Genomic DNA, 22288 nt, shown 5'->3' on the forward strand with positions numbered 1-22288 from the left:
AATGGACTTCATTGGATGACTTTTTCGAGAGACCAAATTGGAAACACTGGGTACATTTATAAAACCGATTAAACTGGTTCCACAACGCCCAGTTTTACTAATCCAATTCTATTTATGCCTTGATGCCTTTGGAATTACCAGGGTAAAACAGTTTATGTTGCTGTATCATTACCCCAAAAGTAAAATGGTGCTCTTCTAAACAATTTAGACAGAGAGTTACGGATAAAACAACTGCTAAATGAGAAAAGAAGCGAGCATTATCAAACCAAATTATTTCAAACTTCATAATACAATTTGGCTAGATTAAATTTAAGCAAAATTGAAAACAAATATTGAATCCTATGTCTAAAAAGTGGCCTTTGAATTTAGATTTTAACAGCTATGACAGAATCTATTTAGATCTTCAGCACTATTACCATCAACTTTCTATATGCAATAGTCAATTAAAATCTTGATATTGAAATTACTTTAAACATTTTTGAATGTTGGTAAATTTCTGGGTTTTTAATTTTGCCCTTTTATATAACTTTTTTTTGTTGCATTGACATTTTTTTTATCACACCATTTGTTAGGAAAGCCATCATGTGTAAGGGCTTCTCTTAAGAAACTGGCTCATTTATCTACTGTCTCGCCATGTGATTGGACTCTCAGTCCTGATGCATTACTGCATAAGCAGAATTTTAATATTAAAAGTCTCTAAAGCTGAATGCCTTTTATCTTTTTCATGAACTCTTTAGCGCTCTCCCGTCTAGAGATTAAGCAGCCGGTAATTTACATTTCGGGGAGTGTTTCCACTCGTTCATCAGTGCCAGCACAAAATCACTTCCCTCACACAGAATATTTATATACTATTCAGGACGGAAATCACTACAGATTGTTCTGAGAAGACAAACGGATTGTCAGATGTCATCAATAGAATCGTTTCCGAGTTGACTCCCTGCCGCTGCTGTGTCTAGACTGACACATGCAGACAAAAGCTTTACAGTATTAGAATAGTGGGTGGTGACTTTGCACTATGGCACTGAACAAATGAATACAGGCTGGGCTGAGTCATCCGATTCACCTCCTGATTATAGCCTGCAGCAGATTGACATGAGGCCTGCACACTGTGAACTTTGCATTCAGTGTCAGAGACAATTATGGAACGGCTGGTGCCGCGATTAGAATCCGGGAACACAGTTCAGTATCCTCGTGTGTTATGAAGCCCAGTTATTATATTTTGTAAAGCTCTTTCTGTAAGTTATTTGTATGCATTCAGTAGATGCATTTCGTCCCTCCGGTATGACATAACGAGTCTGGTAACCACATAGAGATTTCTCTCCCTTTCAGTAAAAGTGTTAATCTTGTGAAGGCCTTCAGATAGCAGCTTAGTTTGAGAGCTGACACATTATTTGTGCAAGCAGCTTCATCTGGAAGAAAAAAGCCACTGTGAGCGACAGAGCCAAAGCCTTGCCGAGTGCTATTTAGCTAAGAGGTGATACTGTTGACTCCATTTGACGTTTTACTCCCAGATGAGCCCCATTTCATTGTTTTGTTGTATGAAACAGCATCTGAAGTCTCCAGACAGTAACTTAGCGTGCTGCGCGGGACAGACGAAATTAATTTCAGGGCTCTGAGGGCATTGATGAAACATACGCCACTGTCCTGTGAGGAGGGAAAGAAAGGGAAAAGCCACAATCAAATCCCAATAATCTTTCTGTTGTCATTTGGCAGGATAAGAGAGTTCACACTGAGTCTGCTTGCCAGTCTGAATGCACTGCATTAAAGAAACATCCATATGCCTTGAGTCTAAACTTTACAACCCCACTCTTTAAAGTGTTTTGCAATTTTATGTGGTAATAGGACAGAAAGTATAAATATGAAATGGGGAAAAAAAAGGATTTATGATTTTCTAAAATTTTTACACATAAAAATCTGTAAAGTGTGGCCGGGTTAGGTTTGAGGGAGAGCATGTTCACCAATTTGTTGGTGTCTTGGGAGAAATTCTTCACTGGATTTAAAGTGTGGAATTTAATTGGACAATAAGAACATTCTGGGTCCCTGCTGAAAAACAAATCATTCACACAGCATGATGCTGCCATCACCCTGCCTGTGTGTTTGGGGTTGTTTGTTGCAAACTGCAAATGGGATTTAACAAACATGCTTTCATCTATCCTCTCTTCCATAAAGGTCATGTTTTTTGGAGTTCACAGCAACTTCTCCCACCTGAGTTCTGATCTCTGTAGCTTCTCCAGAGTTACCATGGACCTCTTGACTGCTTCTCTCATTAGTGCTCTCTTTGCCCCACCTGACAGTTTGATAGGTAGACGAACAATTGTGCAATACATACAGACACACAGGTGTCTAAAAGCATGCATTTTTTCATTCCTCTATCCTTAGTGTAGTTCTGTCACATAAACTCCACATAAAACACACCAAATGTTTTATTTGGAGTTTGTTGTGACTAAATGTGAAAAGATTAAAAAGGTACACCTTTGCATAGCGTTGTAAATTTAAGACCACATTTGTACTGCTTCAAAACAGAAAAATAAGAGAGACAGAGAGGAAAAAAATCAACAATGTGAGCAGCAAACAGATCAGAGGTTTAGTCATGAAAGAGTCGAAAAACCAGATATTTAGTGTGTGTGTAAACACATCCTTGGCCAAAGAAAAGAATGGAGCTGAAAGGCTCCAGATGTGAAGGGACCACAGACCAATGAGATGTGCAGGTCTCTAGTCTTGGTTTGTTCCTGGGCAAATTGGAGTCTGTTGGTAAGCTTGAGCTCCGTATGGATCATTACCCCCCCCCCACACACCACCCTTCACTTCCTTCTTTGCACACTCTTTCTTGCTGCGTTTCTTGATACTCAGGTTTTAGCACTTTCCCTATATTTATTTTTAATCGGGGGAACTCTGTACTCCTCCGTTTTTCCTTCATATCATCGTCATCATCATCATCTGGAACCAGCATATACAGCTTCCCTCCCTTCTTTCTCTCTCTCTCTTTCTCTCTCTCTCTCTCTCTTTTGGCACACACTCAGCCAGGCGCACACACACACATCTGGAAATAGTCAAAGCGTCTACATGCACTGGGAGGGGGGCTACCTCTGCTCTCTCTCTCTCTCTCGCTCTCTCTCTCTCTCTCTCTCTCTCTCTCTCTCGGTATCACTGCAGAGCTGAGCTGCAGGGGCAGCAGAGCCAGAGAGAAGAGAGAGCTCCAACTCCCAACCAGTAAGACAGACAGACAAGGCAAGGCAAGCAGGCAGGCAGACACACAGCCGGACCATCATGGACTGGATGAGCGCAGAGAAACCAGTATCCGGATGAGACAGGACGCCGTGGCTTCTGTTAAAAGGGGTTGGGGGGTCTCTGCTGTATTTCTGCGTGGAATAACCGACAACCCTTTGGGAGATTTAACCCCGTGATACCCGTGATGGAATACCCACACTCTTCTCATTCCCTAATTTTACTCCTCTTCTTCTCATCCTTCTCCTCCTCCTCCTCTTCCTTCTTTACTTCCATCACCTCCACCTCTTATTCTCCTCCATCCTCTGACATTTTGACATGCTGCTGAAGATGCGCACGAATGCGTCTTTTGCGCACTTGCATTGCGACCGCCACTGAAAAGCGCCTGTGATTTTTGTTTAGGATTTTTTCCCCCCGTTGTTCCAAGAAGACAAGAGAAGGGAGGACGATAGGTTGGATACCTGAGCGAAAGGCAAGGTGTGAATTGAATCCAACTCGGCGGTGCTGGTTTCGTGTTTCTCGCCTATAGGGCCCGGATGTACCGAGAGATGCACCGGTGCGTTTTTCCAACCGGTTCCGCCGAAAGCTCCCTCTTTTTTCTCGCCTTCACCTCCATCATGGGAATTAGGTAATATTCACTCCATCCAAAGAGACTCCCATAAACACAAACAACGGGAATACCCCGCCAGAAACTGTCCGTGTCAGACAGTTGGTTCTTATCCCCCTTCCCCACCCCTTTCCTCACCCCCTTTTTCTTCTTTGATTTCTTTATTTTTGGGGGGCTTGTTATTTTCCCCTCCCTTTCCATTCACCTATAAGGATAACGCCGGACTACATTTATGGTAAATGATAGCAAAAACATGTACATCCCGGAGGACACCCTTGAGAACCATCAAGGTATGTGGTGTCTTTTATTTATAACTAACAAATATCCAAGTGTATGCATGAAGGAAGGAGGGAGGGGAGTATGATGGTCTCCAAGTGGAGATGGGATGGGGGTTGGAGGGAGCAGGGGAGGGGGAGAAAAAAAATCTCATTTCAACAGATGCACCTCTCACTTTCCCCTCTATGTGCAGTTTGTTTATTTCACCTTTCCTACTCCAACCACTCAACTTGTGCTCGCGTAATGGCGCAAGAAAGCTGCAGGTTGGATATGGATGAGGCCATCTTTTTTTTTTCTTTCGTTTTTTCCCCTTTCCAATTTCTTGGTTCGCTCCTGCACTTGTGGGTTTGACAGGCCTCTTCATCGGAGAACTGTGGCATAACGGGTGGGCAGTGGTCATATTTAGCCAACAGGCTGTTGTAGGCGGGACCATTATTGGTTTGGACACATTCTCAGTGCGGAAAATGACAGGGAAAGCGTGTGTGCGTGAAATATGTTGACAGATCCCGACTTCCCAGAATTTTTTTTACGTAGGAACTTGAGCAAGAGGATAACAATGTTTCACAATAAGTTTGTTTTTTTTGCCTTTAATATCACAGATGACAGGTGGGAGTAGAGGAGGGCCTGCAGGAGTTATTTGTCTGCTGAGATTGTGTTGATGCTGAGCTATTTTGAGGGGAATAAGGCAAGAACTGCGCAAAATACGAATAAAGTTTTCAGATTTTACTACCGTGGTGTGTTAAAATTGCATCACAATCAAAAAGTAAAGGAAAATCCCATGTTGCGATCTGTTTTGGGGTCTGTGTGCGTGGCGCAGTATTACGCGACGCTTCTTCCACCCACGTTGCAGAGAGGGAAAGACAGCGAAGCCCGATGATACCTTCATTTAGGGCAGATGTTATTTGCTCTATCACGGTTATCCCCCTCATGACCACCATCGAACCCGCCTTCGTTGATATATAACGAAGGCACTCCGTGCCCCCTCTTCTTCATCCTCCTCATCTGCCGCCTCCATCACAACCACATACCTCTCTGCCTTGGCGACAGGTTCCATAGCAACAGGGGATAAGGAGGAAAGGAGACGAGGGGTGGCGTTGCTTGTCCATGTTTACGTCTGTGCGGGTTGTGCGTGGACGTTCATGCGTGCGTGTCACATCGTGGCATAGTTTGCACCGAGAAGCAACTCATCACATGCTGTTGGATGTTACTTGCAGGAAGCAAGAACAGCTGTCATGTTCATGCGCATCTTAAACAGAGAGGCAGCTCTCTGTGATCAGCCTGAATTATTCCGCTTTGACTTGTTCCAGTGGTCCGCAGAAGTATTCACACCCTTGAACTTGTTGATAAAAAAAGAAAGTAGTGCGTGATTGTGGGGCGACAGTTTAATAATTAGTCTGCTCGTGTTTATTTGAATCTCTCTATAAAAAGAGCTGATCTGTACAAGAGGAAAGACTTAAAAGTGTGGTGTGCATTTATACTCAGCACTCGCAATTTATAAAACCACCATTACAAGTACCATGGGGAATGGCTCCACTATCTTTGGATGTGTAGAGACGCACATTTTCACCCGTTTGACGATCAAAAAACAGCACAAGCTTCGTTAGATTAGGTGCAGATTGAACAGGAATTTTAAAGTTTTTCCACATATTCTCAGCAGGATGTAAGTCTGAACTTTGATATAAATCATAGAAGTCAAACTCCAGTCTTCAAGACCCAGTGTCCTGCAACGTAGAAGTGTCTCTCTTCAACACAGCTGAATAAAATGAACGGGTTATTGACTCTGTAGAACTTTACTGTGTGGTAAGGAGGTAATTCAGGCACGTTGGACCTGGGATAGATCTAAAAGTCTCAGGATTTTGGTCCTCGAGGACTAGAGTTTGACGCCCGAAGTCTCCGATTTTTTTCTCTTCCTGGAAGTTGACGGTTGCAGCATCGACCAGGTTTTCTTCCAGGATTTGTTTCGTATTCAGCTCCATGCAGCTTCCCATGAATTCTGGTCAGCTTCTCCATCCCTGTTTAAGAAAAGCAACATTACGTCACCCCATCATGTTTCAGATTGTAATGTAGCAAAACAAACAATTGAAGGTGTTGAATAACTTTGCAATCATTCTAAACTATAACTTTGAACCAGGTTGGTGGTGCAGACAGATGGGAAAACTGACAAATAGTTTTCATAGCCCAACATAAGATTATTAGTACTTTCACTTTATTTCAGCCTTTTGCCTTCATGTGATGTTTGTTGCTGAAGACATACTTTAGATAATGTTTCAAAAATAACTGCTAACATGAATTCTAAGGTCAATACAAAGGAAGGGAAGGGATGCATTAATGGCTTCTTCTTCAAATAATTCCAAACTCTGAACCGATCCCAATCACTTCCAGAATCACAATCGTATTAAAATCTGACTATGATATAGAGCTGGCCAGATTATGATTTTATTTTTTTTTTAAACAAGTTGATCTGAAGCTGCGGGTCAGGTTGGTGGTTTCAGTACCATGGACAGTTCAGTCTTCATTGGTCTCTTGACAGCCGCTTGACAGCTACAATCTATCACACAGCTATACAGTTACTACTTTTTAAATTAAGCTTTTCTTCACTTGCTGAATTAGCATCCACATGGCAAATTTACTTGTGCGAAACAGATGAGCCAGGTTTACTTCCAGTATTTTAAATTTATTGGTCTTGAGTTATTTATTTATTTATTTATTTTTGGTCAGGGGAAGAAAAGACAGATGGATATCATGTCAAAGACCCTCAGTGAGTTTTAATTAAGATGAAGGATGGCTTCATGCCTGCGTAGCAAAATCATTTCCAACTTTTGGAAGAATATTTTTTCGGCTTTGTAATGTTAACGTTTCATAATAGGGTTCTTCCAAGGCTGGAGATGATATGCTATATTTGACCCAGACCTTTTTATTTGAAGATGAAGTTAGAAGTCATTTTATTCCTGGACAAAAAAAGAGACGGCACAGACAAGGCGAAAGATACAGAGGATGAAGCTTTTTGCCCAACTATCCCTCCATCATCCACTCGTTGCTAACATCTGTTCTGCATTTCAAACAGATAATAATACTCACTTGCACTGAATGCTTAACTGCACTACATCTGAACAGTCTCATATCTGCAGGACTTTTATGAGTCAAGAGTTCATGAAGCATGCATGAGCGGGGGAAAAAAATGTTCAAGAAAGACATGGGAAGATTTGTTATCACTGGCTCTGCATGATGGGTTTTCAGGATGAATACACTCACCTGTGGAATAGCATGTTAGCATGTGCCTGAGAATTTCCTCGTTTTCGTGTTGCTTTTTTTTTCTCAGCAGAAGTGCAATCAGTGAGTAATTTTCTCTGTGGGCACTGTGCCACAGGCATGATGAAACCTCCGTTAGGGATGGTAATTGATTTCTGATGGCTACCTGGGGGCTGGACACCTGCCAGTTCAGCTCACTCAAATACCCCGGCTGGATATCCTCCATGATTCTGTTGGAGACAACCCATAAGACAGGTTTTCATGTTTTCCTCCAACTAACGTGATTTAGTAAAGAAGATAAACTCTGGCCGGCCAGTAAAAATGTTTGTCTCTTTTAAAAAGAAATGACAAAATTTATGTTTGATGTAGATGGAAGTAGTTCATCATCAATATATTAGCCAACTTAAAAACAAATGCTTCTACACTTTGAGTTTGCTTGGTTCTGAGTTTCATCTTGCAAGAGTTTGGAAATTAGCTTATCCAGCTAAACAACAGTTTTACTTAATTTATTGTTTGTCCTGTCTAGGCTGGATAGAAATTTCAATTTTTTTCTGGTAGCTCAAACAATATGTGTAAAAACATCTTCACTTAAACTTCTTCTGTTCATTAGTTGTCAGCATATTTATTGCAGTTGTATGTCACAAACGCTTAAGCAAGAAATTAACTACTGTTTGGGTTAACGCAAGATTTTCATTATAAGTTATATTTTGTTATATTTTTAAAATTAAAGTCTAAATTGTTTTACCTTTCAGCCCTGGATAAGAGGCTGCAACTAGATACAATATGTCTAGATATTACTGTTTCTTTTTTTGTGCACTTTTCACACTGCAGCGTCACGTTTCTAGTGCCAAACCTTCAGCTTACAGTAGTTTTAATGTCTGTTTTTAAGCACGTGTGAGTCAAAGCAAGGTTATAGTGGCTGCAGTGAAGGATGTAATTAGTGATTAAAGGCCAATCAGTATTAGCAAAGTTTACTTCAGCGCCTCGTAGCATAGGAAGGCGTTAAGTTGAGGATGTGACTCAACAACAGCTGCTTGTAACGTAAAAACACCAGCTCCAAAGCTCCGCAAACATGCGGATGAAAGAAAAACGGAGAGGAGGCGGGGAACTGAAGTCGTCATGAGACCACAAAAAGTTACTGCAAAAGGCATAATTGAACTGGAGAGGAAAGATAAAAAATGAAAAAAACAAAACATGGAAGACTAGCAAAGGAAGAGATTGAGGGAATGGATGACAGAAAGGTGAGGGCAGAAGTAGAAACAAAGAAGGGATAGACAGAAGGAGGAGAAAAAGCGCGGGGGGATTATCTTGGACTGTTTCTTGCTTAAGCGTCTGGTCCGGTATTGGAAATCTATCCAGAGGCTGTCCTCTACCGTTAGCGCTACCGGGCCCCAGTCTTCAGTTGTGGAGGGACAGTTTGCCAGCAGCAGCAGCCCTCTGTGTGTGTGTGTGTGTGTTTACACACGGAAAAGAAGTGCAATTGGCTGCTTGCCCACATGCATTGTGTCTGCCTGACTGCCTCCGTCTGCGAATGTTAATGTGTGTGTGTTTCGACATATGTCCGTCCCTCTTAAACACACACATTTCCCTATTGATCTGCCTGAGGCCACTAGTAGAAATAATGACTCTAGACCTGTAGCTTCTTTAAGTTCCCCACTCCTCTCTCTCTCGGCTCCCCTTTATGATTTTAATTTGTTGTCCCTCATTGTTCACCTTATTTAATACTCCAATCATAGCTCAGTTGATTGACTGTTCACTGTTAGCTTACTGCTAAAGCAATGCCATCCTGGTCTAAGAAGTGGTAACACAATGGTAAGTCAGTTCAGGTTTTTTTAAATGTGTTTTAGTCAAGATTTATTTTAGATTTATGTAACCCCTAAATCTGTTACATAACCTCCTAATGTCTACCGATCCTTTAATGGAAACATATTAAAAGATGATGTCCTGAAAGATGATTGTTTCTTCATGCGTCCCATCTGTAAAAGCTGACCATTCTTGATGCTCCTGGTGTCAACTTGACCACTTGTACATTTCCAGACTTCTTCAATTTACAACTTGTTGCATTGCTAAAACCAGCAAGATTAGATAATGTCTTATCTGCATCTATTAGATTTCCCAATTTTCTTTCTTTATGTATTCATTGGCAGTTAGTTGAAAACCAGCATGATTTTTCCTTTCTCCTAGTTTTACACAAGTCAGTGATGTTCAGACTTCTCGACAAACAAATGAGGACAACATTTACTCGATTCAGTGTTTACCGGCATCTGCCTTGAACAAAGCATTGTAGGTCAAATCTTTTCCACATACGTTGTTTTGCAGACCTCTACTAGTTTCTGGGATTTTACTGGTTGGATATTTGACCACCCTTCTAAGTAGAAATTGAAAGGCAAAAAGGTTGTCCTACTTGCACACCGTCCTCTAATACATAATGCGACTTTTGCCATGTCAAGCAAATAGAAGCCACCAGCTGTGCCCAATGTTTTTAGGCACGTGTTTCAACAAAGTTACTGTAGAAGCTGAACGATGAAGAGAGACAGGAGTAGAGAGATTTCTGTATTATTCATGCCCACAATGCATTTCCCCACTTCTACCATCTAGCATGCCCTCTTTTGCATCTGCCTTTCCCCGCAGATAATTTGCTTTGTTTTCTGCCTTTCTGCTCTATCCATCAGCCAACCATTTAGTGTTAGTTTCTGCATTTCCTTTCTTCCATGAATTAATTAGTTCATCTTCATGCTTTTACTGTAATGGTCTTTAGCATTTTCAGTGGAACTAACCACCAAAGACCAAGATACAAAACATTGTGTCTCGTCTCGGGGGAGGATTCGGATGGCAAGATCAACACGTAAGACATTGTAAGCACGTAAGCATGCAAAGTGGAAAAACCACGAGTTCATGTACTTACATTACTTGCTGTTTGACTGTAAGCATTAGCAACAGAACTTAGTTTTGCCCAATGTAGGGTTAATTGGGTAGGGCAGCTGAAAGGCTGCTGGGAGAGGGTGTGGCAGCTTTTTCTTCTCTGAAGGCATAGTTGGTTTGTGATGAATCCAGTTTGTCGGTTGTTTGGGAAGGCTGCCCTGCTTACTGTTTTTCCTGCACACCTTCCTCAGATACATAATGAGAGTGCAACTTGGGTCGGTGGGATCCACAGCAAGGTCAGTTGTTGCAGTCTGTGGGTTCCCAGCAATTGTTCATATGTGAATGGTGATAGTGTCACTTAACTTTGCGGCATGGCCTGTATTATGGGGCCACTGCATGCAGGGGCGCATTCTACACTGGGTCGCAGTTGGTGAACGGTTGCAGACCCCGCAATGGCAGGGGTGTGAACAGGTTGTCTGGTGTTACTGCTCAGCATTTGGGCTACTCTCAAGTTTCTTACATAAAAGTAACATTTTTGGGATTCTGTGTGGCCCATAAAACTAACTCCTTCAGGGACTAGATGACTTGTTGTAGCCAATGGAGCCATGAAGTCAGCGCTTTACCAGAAGATCCTAAAGGAGAACGTTCAGCCATCGGTTTGTTGCTTTAAGCTCAAGCTCACTCGGGCTCTGCAGCTGGACAATGGTCCACAGGACTCTGGAAAACCCAACTCTAAATGACTAATGAAAACCCAAAGTGAATATTTTTGGACTAGTCTGGACAAGGTTCAGACCTAAATTTGAACAGAATGCTGTGGCATGATCTCGAAAAACCCTCCAATGTGGCTGAATCAAAACAATTCTTCAAGGAAGAGTGGGTTAGAAGTCACACGTTGACAGGCATTTGAAAAGCCTGATGTCGCCAAAGGTGGCACAAGCTGTAATTAGATTTAGGGATCAATCACATTATCCCATTGTGCCATATGTAAACAGTTTTACCACATTGGCAAAAGATGTGAATGAAAAAGGACGCACTGTGAGAATTGACTTAAAAAGCTCACATGCTGATATAGTAAGAATAATTGCTACCAGTTTTCTTTATTTAGAAGGGGAGAAAAAGTCTGGAGATTTATAAAAGGCTCAGATTTGACCTCAGCTCGTTTTCCACCGTTCCCCGCGGTGTTGGATGCGTTTGTCTTTGCGTAACAGGAGGGAGGGTGGGTCGCACAGAAAGTTTGGCACTTTGACATCAGTTATGCAACGATAAATCTCAGCAAACAGAGTCGATGCAATCGCACTGGAGGAACAGAGGGGGTGATGTCCAACAACGATGATGGAGGTGTTTTGAAACTGAGCGCCATAAACTTGCACTCTTAGGCTGACACTCATCTGTTTGGTGTTGATCAAAGATCAGCATGGCTCAATTTGTCAAAATGTGTTGTCCATTCATCAAACAGACATACTCTTTTTAAAGAAGCCCTCTTAACCAATATTAGTTTCGTATCTCATTTGTGGATCTGATTACAGGTTTACTCTACTTAACGACAAATTAAACATTCAAAACAACTACTTTTGAATCTTAATACTATATTTAAAGTTATATCTTACATGCAAAACAAACATTTAATCAATTTTCAGCTTTTCTTGTGCAAGTTTAACATAGCCTAATGTTTAGACATCTGTGTTTTAATCAAGGTCAAGAGAAAACACAGTCTTAAAGCAGGTAATTATAAGTAACTTGAAACAGATGGAAAGTTGGTTAAACTACGTCTGACTAAGAAAGGTTGAAGCCCATCAACGCTCACTACATTTTTTCCATGTCAAACAATTCAAACCCAAGCAAACTAAGACTAATTTCAACAGTTACAACAACTCATGTAGCTTAGATTTTAATAGGACTTGTGTTTCAGGGGTTTTATTGTACAGTGCTGGTGTTATGACACACAATGCACATCTGTGTGACACAAACTGTCTGCGTCCACATGTTAAGTTATTCCAGTTAATACAGATTTTTTTTTAGAGGACTGAAAAGTAAAAAACTAGTAAAATTCTAAATAAAAAGTGTTTGCCTTATGAAAATATTTTTTGTAGAGTCCCTTGAGGCAACATGTGTTGTTTGTGAATATGTGCCATATAAATTAACTCAACTGAACGTCTGACCCAGCAGTTTGATCCACTTCTTCTGCTAAGATCTAAATCTTTTTAAAATAAATTTCTAGAAAAAGACATTTTTGCTAATGTTCTGCTTTACTTGGAAGTTTGAAAACAAATCAAAGGTCATTTCTGCACATAACATTTATAGGCTATTCATGGATTAGATACAGTTTACACCAGTCTAATGCAAAGTAACGCAATATAAAATAAAACAATCACAACATTATGTTGTGTTATCTTAAACCTGAAAGCATGTTGACTGAAGTCATCAAGAAATAGAAGCTCCAGCATGTGAAGCCAAGATTCTGTCAACACTCCACTTCGAAGATTTAGTAAAATTTTCCAGTGACTTGTCAACTATCTGAGTGTTAAGCCTGGAATGAACTAAACTAAGCCTGAGTGAAGCTACAGCTTTGGAGCAGCGTCGCTCTCTGTTCCAGTTGTTCAGGCTCCTGAGGGGTGAAGGTCTGCAGTGGGACAGTGAATTCCCTGCCCTCATTAGCAGTTCTAATCCAACACATCTATATACACACCAGGACCAGAAGTGGCCCATGCATATTCTTCTACTGAGAAAATTTTCACCGCTCCTCCTTAACATACCGTCAAGGCTTAATTTATTTTTTTATGAGGCTTATTTCAGACAGTTAAAGTAAGAAAAAGAAGAGAATGATAGAGAGCGCTAATGAACAGAGGAGGGAGGAACGTTCGCCACCCCCAGGCTCTCTGCAGGGATGTTTCCAGCTTTTTCATGACATTGCAGATGCGTGCTTCTCTGTACATTAGGAAATTGGCATTCCTGCATCCAGCTGGACCTGGTTCTTGACTAGGCTCCTGAAACTGACTTTGTGAAAAAAAAAAATGTTAACAACTGTCTTTATGATTAACTCTATAACTAGAGCTAAAAATTTTAGTCAAGAGAAGATGAAATTTATGTTTTAACAGTACAGCGCTCCACATGTTAACTTTATCTTAAACATTTATCATAACAAATATCATTTTAAATCCAATTTTCTCTGTTGCCTCAGCACTTGAGGTAACAGAAGCTTGTCAGCTGATACAGTAAAATCCCGTCTTATATTTAAAAGGAACAACCAAAATGCTAGTTTTCATAAGCATCCAAACAAGAAAGAAAACAAAACAGCAAGCAAAGATAGAAAGATATGAGGAAAGAATAATTGATGACAAAAAGTACAAAGGATAAAATCTAATGCTAATGGCTAATTTCTTATCAATCAATCAAGTCTATTTATATAGCATATTTCAGTAGCGAGGCACTTCAAAGTGCTTTACATAATACAAACAGAAAATTACAAAGTTAGTGGTTCATTACGTCTTAGCCTGAGGTCCAGTAGCCTACAGAGTTTAAGAAAAATGTTCAGTTAGAACTTTTATTGTCCAGTCTGATCAAATAAGTTGATAGTTTTTGTAAAAATGTCTGCAACATTTGTGGGACGTAGCAATATTACATCACTCCTCTAGAAAGGGTTTTTTATTCCTCAAAGATTTTTTGATTTTGCTCTTTGTGACGCTTAAATGTTTCAGATCATCAAACCAAATTTAATATAAAAGAAAACCTGAGTTAATACAAGATGGGGTTATCTTGTTAAATTATGAAATAGCTGTGAGAAGCTACATTTCAGGTTCAATTTTTACCTTAAAATTAAACTGTACTGCACCTTGAAGTCAGGTGAATATCCCAAAAAGCAACACGTTATGCACAGATCTAATGAAATAAGAAATAAGAAACAAAAGCATTAACATCCATCCTTGTTGAAAAGGATAAGAAGCCTTTTTTCCACTTTGGAGCTCAATCAGACCACAAAGCCATTATTCACAAATGGAGAAAAACAAAAACCTGTGGTCAACTTTCCAAGCAGTGGCCAGCCAAGATGACTCCAATAGCTATAACGACTCATACAGGAGTTCACAAAACAGCCCCCAACATCATTTAAGCCACTTCACCAGTGTTGATGATTCAGCAATAAGAAACAGACCAGATTAAAATGGTCTTGGAGAGTCCTCGAGTGAAAACCCCAGCCCAACAAAAAGAACGCAAAGGCTCCTCTCACATTTACCAAATATCTTGATGATGCCCAACACTATGCTCATCGCATTGCATCTGCCCCAGAAGGTTCGCATTGACCCAGAGGGCACTTTTATTATCTCTTGTTTTTAGCATTTCTTTTTTGTGTGCTTTCAGAAACTGACGCCACACCTCCTTTGCATCTCTATCATCCGAGCATAACATCTGCCTCCTTTTCCTGGGCATAAAGCTAAGACTGTGGCAGAGTTTTAATCTGTCGGTTTGCGACGAACAGCCGGGACATAACTTTCCCTCCGTTGAAGTCTGTTGGTAAATCTTGTCATGTGCTCTCGGTTATGTTTAAAAAAAATCTGTCATGAAGTGATTTCCGCAAACTCCAATTTTCTTTGGCATTGTGGCAGGGACATTGTCATTAACAAGTAAAACAAAGTCATGCGGTTCTCTTCTCCGTGACTCAGAGAATATGCATGGACAAACATCGTTCATCGCAGTCAGCAACAAAACGCTCGTCTTATCCAGCAACCATTGTACTGCGCATAGAGAAATAAAACCAGCTGACCAAACATGCTATTCTTTGAAATATGAAGTGAACAAAACTCTGCTTGAATTGGTGAGGGCACGGGCTCAGCTGGGGTTGCTAGGTGAGTCACAGTGTCCGCCGATAGTGACCTAACAGTGAGGAGGTTTTAGTAATGGGTCATTTTCCAGACACCAAAGCATTTAGCTATTACCAAAAAATGGCTAGGTGTGTGTTTTGCTTTTTATTTTTTTTTAGCACTTGGACTGTTTCTAGAGGCAGCAGAGACAAAAGTATAAGTACAAAAAATGTGCAAAAGGACAATTTTGCATCATAGGTCCCCTTTAAATTTTCACTTTCTCCATGTGGGAGACATCACATACACCTCCTTTAGCAACACATGACATAAAGCTTGCTTTTTGCCTCATTTTTTTGACGCACTTGTCTCTCAGGAAGCGAGGTTTAAAGCACAAAAAGTATGCTCAGCGGGTTCGGAGTTCCGGCAGTCTCGTTAGTCAGGCCTCTGGTGGGCTTGTCATGGATGAATAGCTGCACTACAGAGGAACGGGGTCTACACGCATTACTGCAGAAACTCACGTATCATCACACACGCAGTACGCTGGGTGAATCCCCCTGCTGGGTGACAGCACCTAGAAAAGACAGATTAAACGAAGAGAGGTGTGATGCGACTCTCTGTTCATTTGTCACTGTGTGTGCTGTTGTGTCACTGTTTGCGTGTAGATTTGCTCATTCTGGGGGCATTTTTTGGCATGTGTGTGTGTGTGTGTCTTGGGCCAGAACCTGTCAGATCACCTCTTACAGCTAAAGAGTCATGGGCTACAAAAGCCTGTTGCATAGCTAAGGGCACAGGGCACTGTCTGCTGCTTCTTCTACTATTCAGCTACACAGACAGACTGAAAAGGTTAAGTAACACTTCGGCATGAGAGAGCAAAGGGCAGTTGCTCTATGGATGCCACCTTGTTTTGAATAACAGCTAAAATGACCTCTTCAAAAGGCTGAATAGTACCAAACAGCTCAACTTTAAAAAAAAAAAGAAGTAAAGATGCTGTCACACTATCTTGTTGCATATTGGTGTCATCTAAATTCACTTTTGTTTTTTATCCAAGTCTAGACATGAAATTCCCATCATGTATGTGAATCATCACTGCAGCAGAAAGAAGCGTATTTTTTTTTTTTTTTACTGGCATGTCAAGGAGATCCTACTGGAGATGTGGTGCAGAGGAGGAGGCGCCATCATGACCAGGAGAGCTTTTTCACTGATGAAACAGTGGAGCTTCAGGTCATGCAGGGTGGCTCTGGCTATGTTTGATTGATGGCCGGGTCTATGAGCAAAACAATGCAGCACTTTTATCATTAGTTTCAAATTTCTCTTTTGGACCACCCTGCAGTCTGCTGTAAATCTCAGTGAAAATGAAGGTTTATGCTTAAGAATGAATATTACTTCCACACCACAGATGCTCTGCTTCAGCCTGGTGGGAAGTTTCTTCTTACTAAGTCCTTCTTGACTACTTCTTTGGGCTGTGACCATAGACACGTAATCAACTAAAAAAAAGTCTGTTTTTATGAAGTTTTAAATGATCTGTTCAGCTTGTTTTTTACATTTTGAAGCTCAGCTTAAAACCTGACTACAATCAAGTAACTCAGTCTTTTCTTTGCAAGGATCACTAACTTTGAACTTTTCTTTATGCAAATATAGAATTTAAGACAGAATTTAAAGCCAGAATAGACAGCAGGTCTAAATTTTATCTGTCACACTCTAAGAAGCTTTAATCTGAATTTAAAGAGAAAGAAGCTTCAGTCACTCTGAGAAGTGTGCTACTAATTTTGAAAATGGTTCATCATTTAGGTAGAGCTTTTGTCATTCTTACTCAGATGTTGTCACTCCTGAACCCAAAAAACAAATTTCACATATGAAAATGTAAAAAACAAACTAAACTTTTCCATATAGTCAGTGGACCATTAGAGGGAAATTATTGTGCTTTACTTTTCAACTTCTAATGTACAAATCTTTATTCATCCTCTTTCTCCAAACCCTGTCTTTGAATTACATATTCTAGTTTTAATACAGTTTTCTGTTTCTTTTCCCTCCTTATTCTCTGTTACCTTCATCTTCCCTACCTTTCACAAAAAGACAAAATTAAGATTTGGTATAAAATGACCCAACTAGGGCTGAACAGTGGCACAGTTGGTAGCACTGTTGCCTTGCAGCAAGAAAGTCCTGGGTTCGATTCCTGGCCTGGGGTCTTTCTGCACGGAGTTTGCATGTTCTCCCTGTGCATGTGTGGGTTCTCTCCGGGTACTCCGGCTTCCTCCTACAGTCCAAAAACATGACTGTCAGGTTAATTGGTCTCTCTAAATTCTCCCTAGGTGTGTGTGTGTGTGTGTGCAGGGGTGTTTGTCCTGTCTGTCTCTGTGTTGCCCTACGACAGACTGGCGAACCTGTCCAGGGTGTACCCCGCCTCTCACCCGTTAGCTGGAGAAAGGCACCAGCACCGATCCCACTAGGGACAAGGGTGTTAGAAAATGGATGGATGACCCAACTATGTAGGCCGTCAGAATGTCCTTGACTGTCCATGTGCTGAAAGAGAGAAGGCTGTTATGTGTTTGTGTCCCCTGCCATCCCGTCTATGTAGGCCAGTCTTGATGTGTGTGCTCCATGGACCGCTTCCCTACAGACCATACTGTACAAGTGTGTGTGTGAGTGAGAGAGAGGGTATGTCTGTACAGAGCGGTCCACTTCCCAAAAGACCAGAGTCACTTTTACACTCGAGTTATAATGGCTAAAGCAGGCTAGTTACAGGACTTCTTTAACAATGTGTGTGTGTTTCCATTTCCAGACCTGCATCTATAATTAGGTCCAGAAGCAGGAGAATGTTTAAATGTTTACCTGGTGTCTCAGAAATAAGTGAAACATCTGCTGACACCACAGAGCTTCTTCCTCGTTGACTTGCTTTTTGAAGGCAATGAATTCTGCCCCATATGGTTTTCATGGCATCACCACTACTGTAAAAAGGGGTCAGTTTTTAGTAGCAGAGCACATAAAGCATTGACATCGTGTTCTTTTTAAAATACAGCAGAAACTAAAGCACAACGTAACCAATTTTTAAATTTTTTTTATGTTCAAACCTAACCAAACTGCATCTACATTTTTGGATTTTTAAACAAAAAATCGAAAGAGCATCGGATTTATAGCTGAAGTTGGGACTTTCCCAGTTATAAATGGAACAAAGTTACCAGAAAAGGCCTCTGAAGTGGGAATTCAAACTTAGAAGGCTGGAAGCCCCTCTCTAATTCGGAGTTTAGCAAAATACTGAAATGCAGTTTATTTGCACCTGTGACTTTTTCTATGTGATTAAAAAAATAACTCACATATGTAAAAAGTATTCATGTCTCTGGAAGAATTAGGTTTGAGTAATCTTTCAAATTTACAAACATGCTGCTTTTGACTGGAAGTAATAAACATTTTGGGGTGGCCCTACCAGAGTGCTGATTCTTTGAGGTCTTACAACCTTAAAAGATGTCCACTTTGTTTCCACTTTTGGCTCAATGAGATCATGTATAATTTGTGTCTCTACATTTCAAAACAGTGCTGTAGCTTTTCTAGTAATGTGTATGTTTTATTTAAAAAAATATATTTCTGATATTTCTGGGGGAAAAAAATACAGCAAGGAATAAAAGAAAAAAGGTTTTTATCGTCATAAAAACTAGCCAAACCGTCACTAAATAAGCAATACACAATGGGAAATATGGGGAAAAAAAGCCAAAGTAAACACTTCTAACTACATGCAACCAGCAGTTTCTGCATCGTTTATCATTTTCTGAGCATTTCCAGCAAGTGTAGGGTTCAGTGGTCTCCAAGTCTTTCAACAGAACATCACTGGGCCCGGTTTTAGCGGTTCAAAAATCTGCTTTGATTTTACCAATTTGTTGGTTATTTGGTTGTCCAGTTGATGTTCATACGGGCTTTTCTTGAATGCTGACTCTTAATTATTGAGTACTGATGTGACCATATTAGAGTAGGACCCACTGAGATGATCCTCCCTCCTTGGTCCTGTGAATCTAAGTAGTCTAGTCATTATTTGGACAGCCATGCTACATTTGTAGGGGACTCCTGTGATCTGCCAAACAGATCGATGTTAATGGATTTTGCCTGCCAACAAATATTTCTAAACAAAAAATAATGTATATTCTGGTGCCCAATTCTAATTTTACAGTGACACAGCAAGTAAAAAAAAAATGTCTTCAGACGAACCGTTCTCATTTCTAAAGTAAATTGATAACATTGCCTTTCTCCATAACATAACATTTTAAAGTTAAGGACTTAAAAGCAAAAATACACTACATCTCAGACATTGGAAGTAAAGTACCAATCGAGGTGGTAGCTCATAAATAAGTGAGGCTATCTGTTATTCGCCTCCCCCCTTTTTTTTGTTCATCCATTCTCTGTTCTTCCTCCACTCCAACTCTTTTTTTCACTTTTCCACCAACCCATTTTATTGCATCTGTGATTTGTATTCCAGATCAATATGCCCATGAAGGAAAGAACAAGGAAGAGAGAGAGATGATAAAGAGGTTTTTCGGGGATTGGCTTGGCGCCTGTGGTGATGTCACCAGAGCAGGAGGCGCGACATTGCCTGTCTGTTGTCATGTTAACCAAAAGAGAGCGGGCAATCTCATGAAGAGATGGAAGGGCATAAGGAGGAAAAAGAAGAGCATTCATCGTACTTCAAATGTATCTTCTTATTTTGTATGTGAAGACGCAGACGTTCCATAAGGAAACCTGAATCTGCTCACTGTTACTTTTTAATATTCTTAAGTGGACCACCCTCCTCCTGTCTTTCTGCTGTGTAAAATGCCATGGCCGGTTTTCTGCATACATGCGTCTAGGTCGCAGCATGATAAAGTTGATGATTAATGACATTACATCAGTGTGGCAGACGGGTAACCATGGAGACACCACATTAAACAAACACGCTGTTCCAACAGGGACAAAGAGAGAGAGGAAAGGAGGTGAGGGGAGAGGGGACATCCGTGGATGACACGAGGAAAGATGGTGATGAGGACAGAGACGGGAGGCAGCAAGATTTCTCATCCTGGCCGATTCAGTAGAGTTGTTTGACATTTGTTGACCAACAGCGGAGGAGGTCAGAACACAACTGAGACATTTATAGGGTCATCCTAGTTTGATATAATGAAATTAGCACCATTTCAAATATGGATGGCCTAACTGATTTTCAGTTACTGGAAATTTTTCATGGTCTGTTGTGCATTGCAAAATATAACAGCCTTTGGTTTCTGAAAGCTTTAACAAACCACATATGATCAGACATGACTTCCTGTATCAACCCCACATCCTCTCAATCACTCCATCATCCTTTGTTCCTCACCTCTGCATATGAAACTTTTGTGTTCACTTATGACGAAAAGAGATACATGTTCAGAACGGAGAAGTCTGAAACTGTGAAATACCCATTCCGGGAAGCGGGCGGTGGTCACCATCTACCGTTCGCTCAGCGTCTTCCAGTTCTCTGGGATCAAGTTGTGGGCATAACCCACACTCTCTGCCCTGTTCTGGGGGAACCCATCATGTTTCCAAAGCAGAAAGTGAAACATGCCTAGAAAACCTTTTAGTGACACTACTCAGGTTTTGATCAGATGCCTGCCTCATTTAATTGACCCCATTCAATGCAGATAAGCTGCAGCTCTACTAAAAAGTCCCACCGAATGATGGAGCTCCTGACCCATTCTGCAAGGCCGAGTCCAGCATCTCATTTAAGCTTCTTTTATCTTGGATCTCATCTATTGTGAACATGATCATCTTATGTCCATAGTTGAGTGTCAGAATCCAACACTTCACTTCCCTACCCTACCCTTGTTTTAAATAGGGGTAGGGTAGGTAGGGGCAGTCTTACAATGAGCAGGAAGCTTATTCCAGATGCTGGAGCATAAAAATTAAAAGCTGCTTCACCATGTTTAGTTCTGACTCTCGGAATAGTTAGTAGGTTTGATTCTGATGATCTTAAAGGTCTGAGTGGTATATAGGGTTGAAGAAGATCTGAAATTTAGTCTGGGTTTCTATTATGAAGTGCAAGGTTAAAAACCTTCTTATTTGAAGTTACCTATTGTAATTCTATTCATTCACTATATTTAAAATGTTTTAATGTTTACTGTCCCTATTTTTAATCTGCTTGATTTTTTTAAATTACTATCTTCTTATATGTTGTTTTTAACTTTCTTGTACAAGCACTTTGAATGGTCTTTGGCTGAAAGGTGCTATATAAATAAAGTTGCCTTGCCTTGCCTTGCTTTGTAAACTATTAAGGAGATTTTAAAGCTGTTAAAATCTCCTTAATAATGGAAGCTGTTGGACTCTGAGTGAAACAATATAGTATAAGACCACAGAATCCCCCCCCCAAAATGTGTGTTTTGTATTTCCCCAAGCAGAAATTTGTGGAGTTGGCACCATAATTTCACACTCTGCAAGTTGCAGCTGAGTGATTAGAAAATGCATCTGGGAATTTCTAAGTGAAAATGGGTTTCCGCTGGGAGAGTCTCAGGAGACTGGTGCAACACTGTCACGCGACCTGCCAATTAGGCTGAATCATATGCAGCTTGCCACAAAAGTTTTTTCTAATGGCAACTTCGGTTATGTAAGAATTGCTAAGTGGAAAATTCATTGTTTTTCTTTACATCAACATTTTGTAGGACGTCTGGTTCTTGTTATTATACCTCAAACGGCTGTTATCAATCAATAAATAAATGAACAAGGATACCACCAGTGGTACTAGATGCATTGAAAAAAAATAAAACAACTTTGTGCTGTTATTGTGATTCATTCCAGTTTTAAATGCCACTGAACTATTGATTCTTTTTATTTATTATTTTGTTTCCCCAAAACACCTGGAGACACTTTATAATACCAGAAGCGATTCATACATTTTCTTGTGTTCCCTGATTGGGTTGTGTAAAGGAAATTGAGCCGAATTTCATGTCTCAACACAGTTGGGTCCTTACTAGCACAAAGGTTTCTTTTTCTGGTCTAGAAGCTGATCATTTTGGGATATTTGTGGCCGGAAAGAAAGCCAAAGACATTTTGAAGAATGAACTCCAACGTATTGTTTACTCTAACAGTAGAAAAGCTAGAAGTTAAACTGGATTTTTATGACAATTCTCCCAAAACTGGTGAACAGTTTCAAACATCTGCATGTTAAGCAATAATCTGGTATTAAATATCTTTTAGTCGTTGTTTGAATTGGCCACATTTATTTGTGGGTTGAGGAGAAAGAGCTATCACTTCAACACTGACTGATATTAGTTTTATGGAGAACATTTTT

The 22288-nt window shown here is 40.5% G+C and overlaps 1 protein-coding gene across 13 annotated transcripts in view; it reads left to right on the forward strand.

The window, feature by feature from the left end:
* Positions 1-3130: 3130 nt before the first annotated feature.
* The window catches only part of cacna1c (calcium channel, voltage-dependent, L type, alpha 1C subunit), a 195568-nt gene continuing 176410 nt past the window's right edge, over positions 3131-22288 (forward strand). For 12 of the 13 annotated variants that reach the window (XM_028044450.1, XM_028044461.1, XM_028044452.1 and 9 more), the window contains exon 1: positions 3131-4122. In XM_028044450.1, coding sequence (XP_027900251.1) covers positions 4065-4122 — 58 coding nt within the window. In that variant the 5' untranslated portion in view covers positions 3131-4064. The remainder of the gene's footprint in view (positions 4123-22288) is intronic. The other variant, XM_028044454.1, reaches the window with a different exon arrangement.

This window comes from Xiphophorus couchianus, chromosome 17, assembly GCF_001444195.1.
Source record: "Xiphophorus couchianus chromosome 17, X_couchianus-1.0, whole genome shotgun sequence".
NCBI lineage: Eukaryota > Metazoa > Chordata > Actinopteri > Cyprinodontiformes > Poeciliidae > Xiphophorus > Xiphophorus couchianus.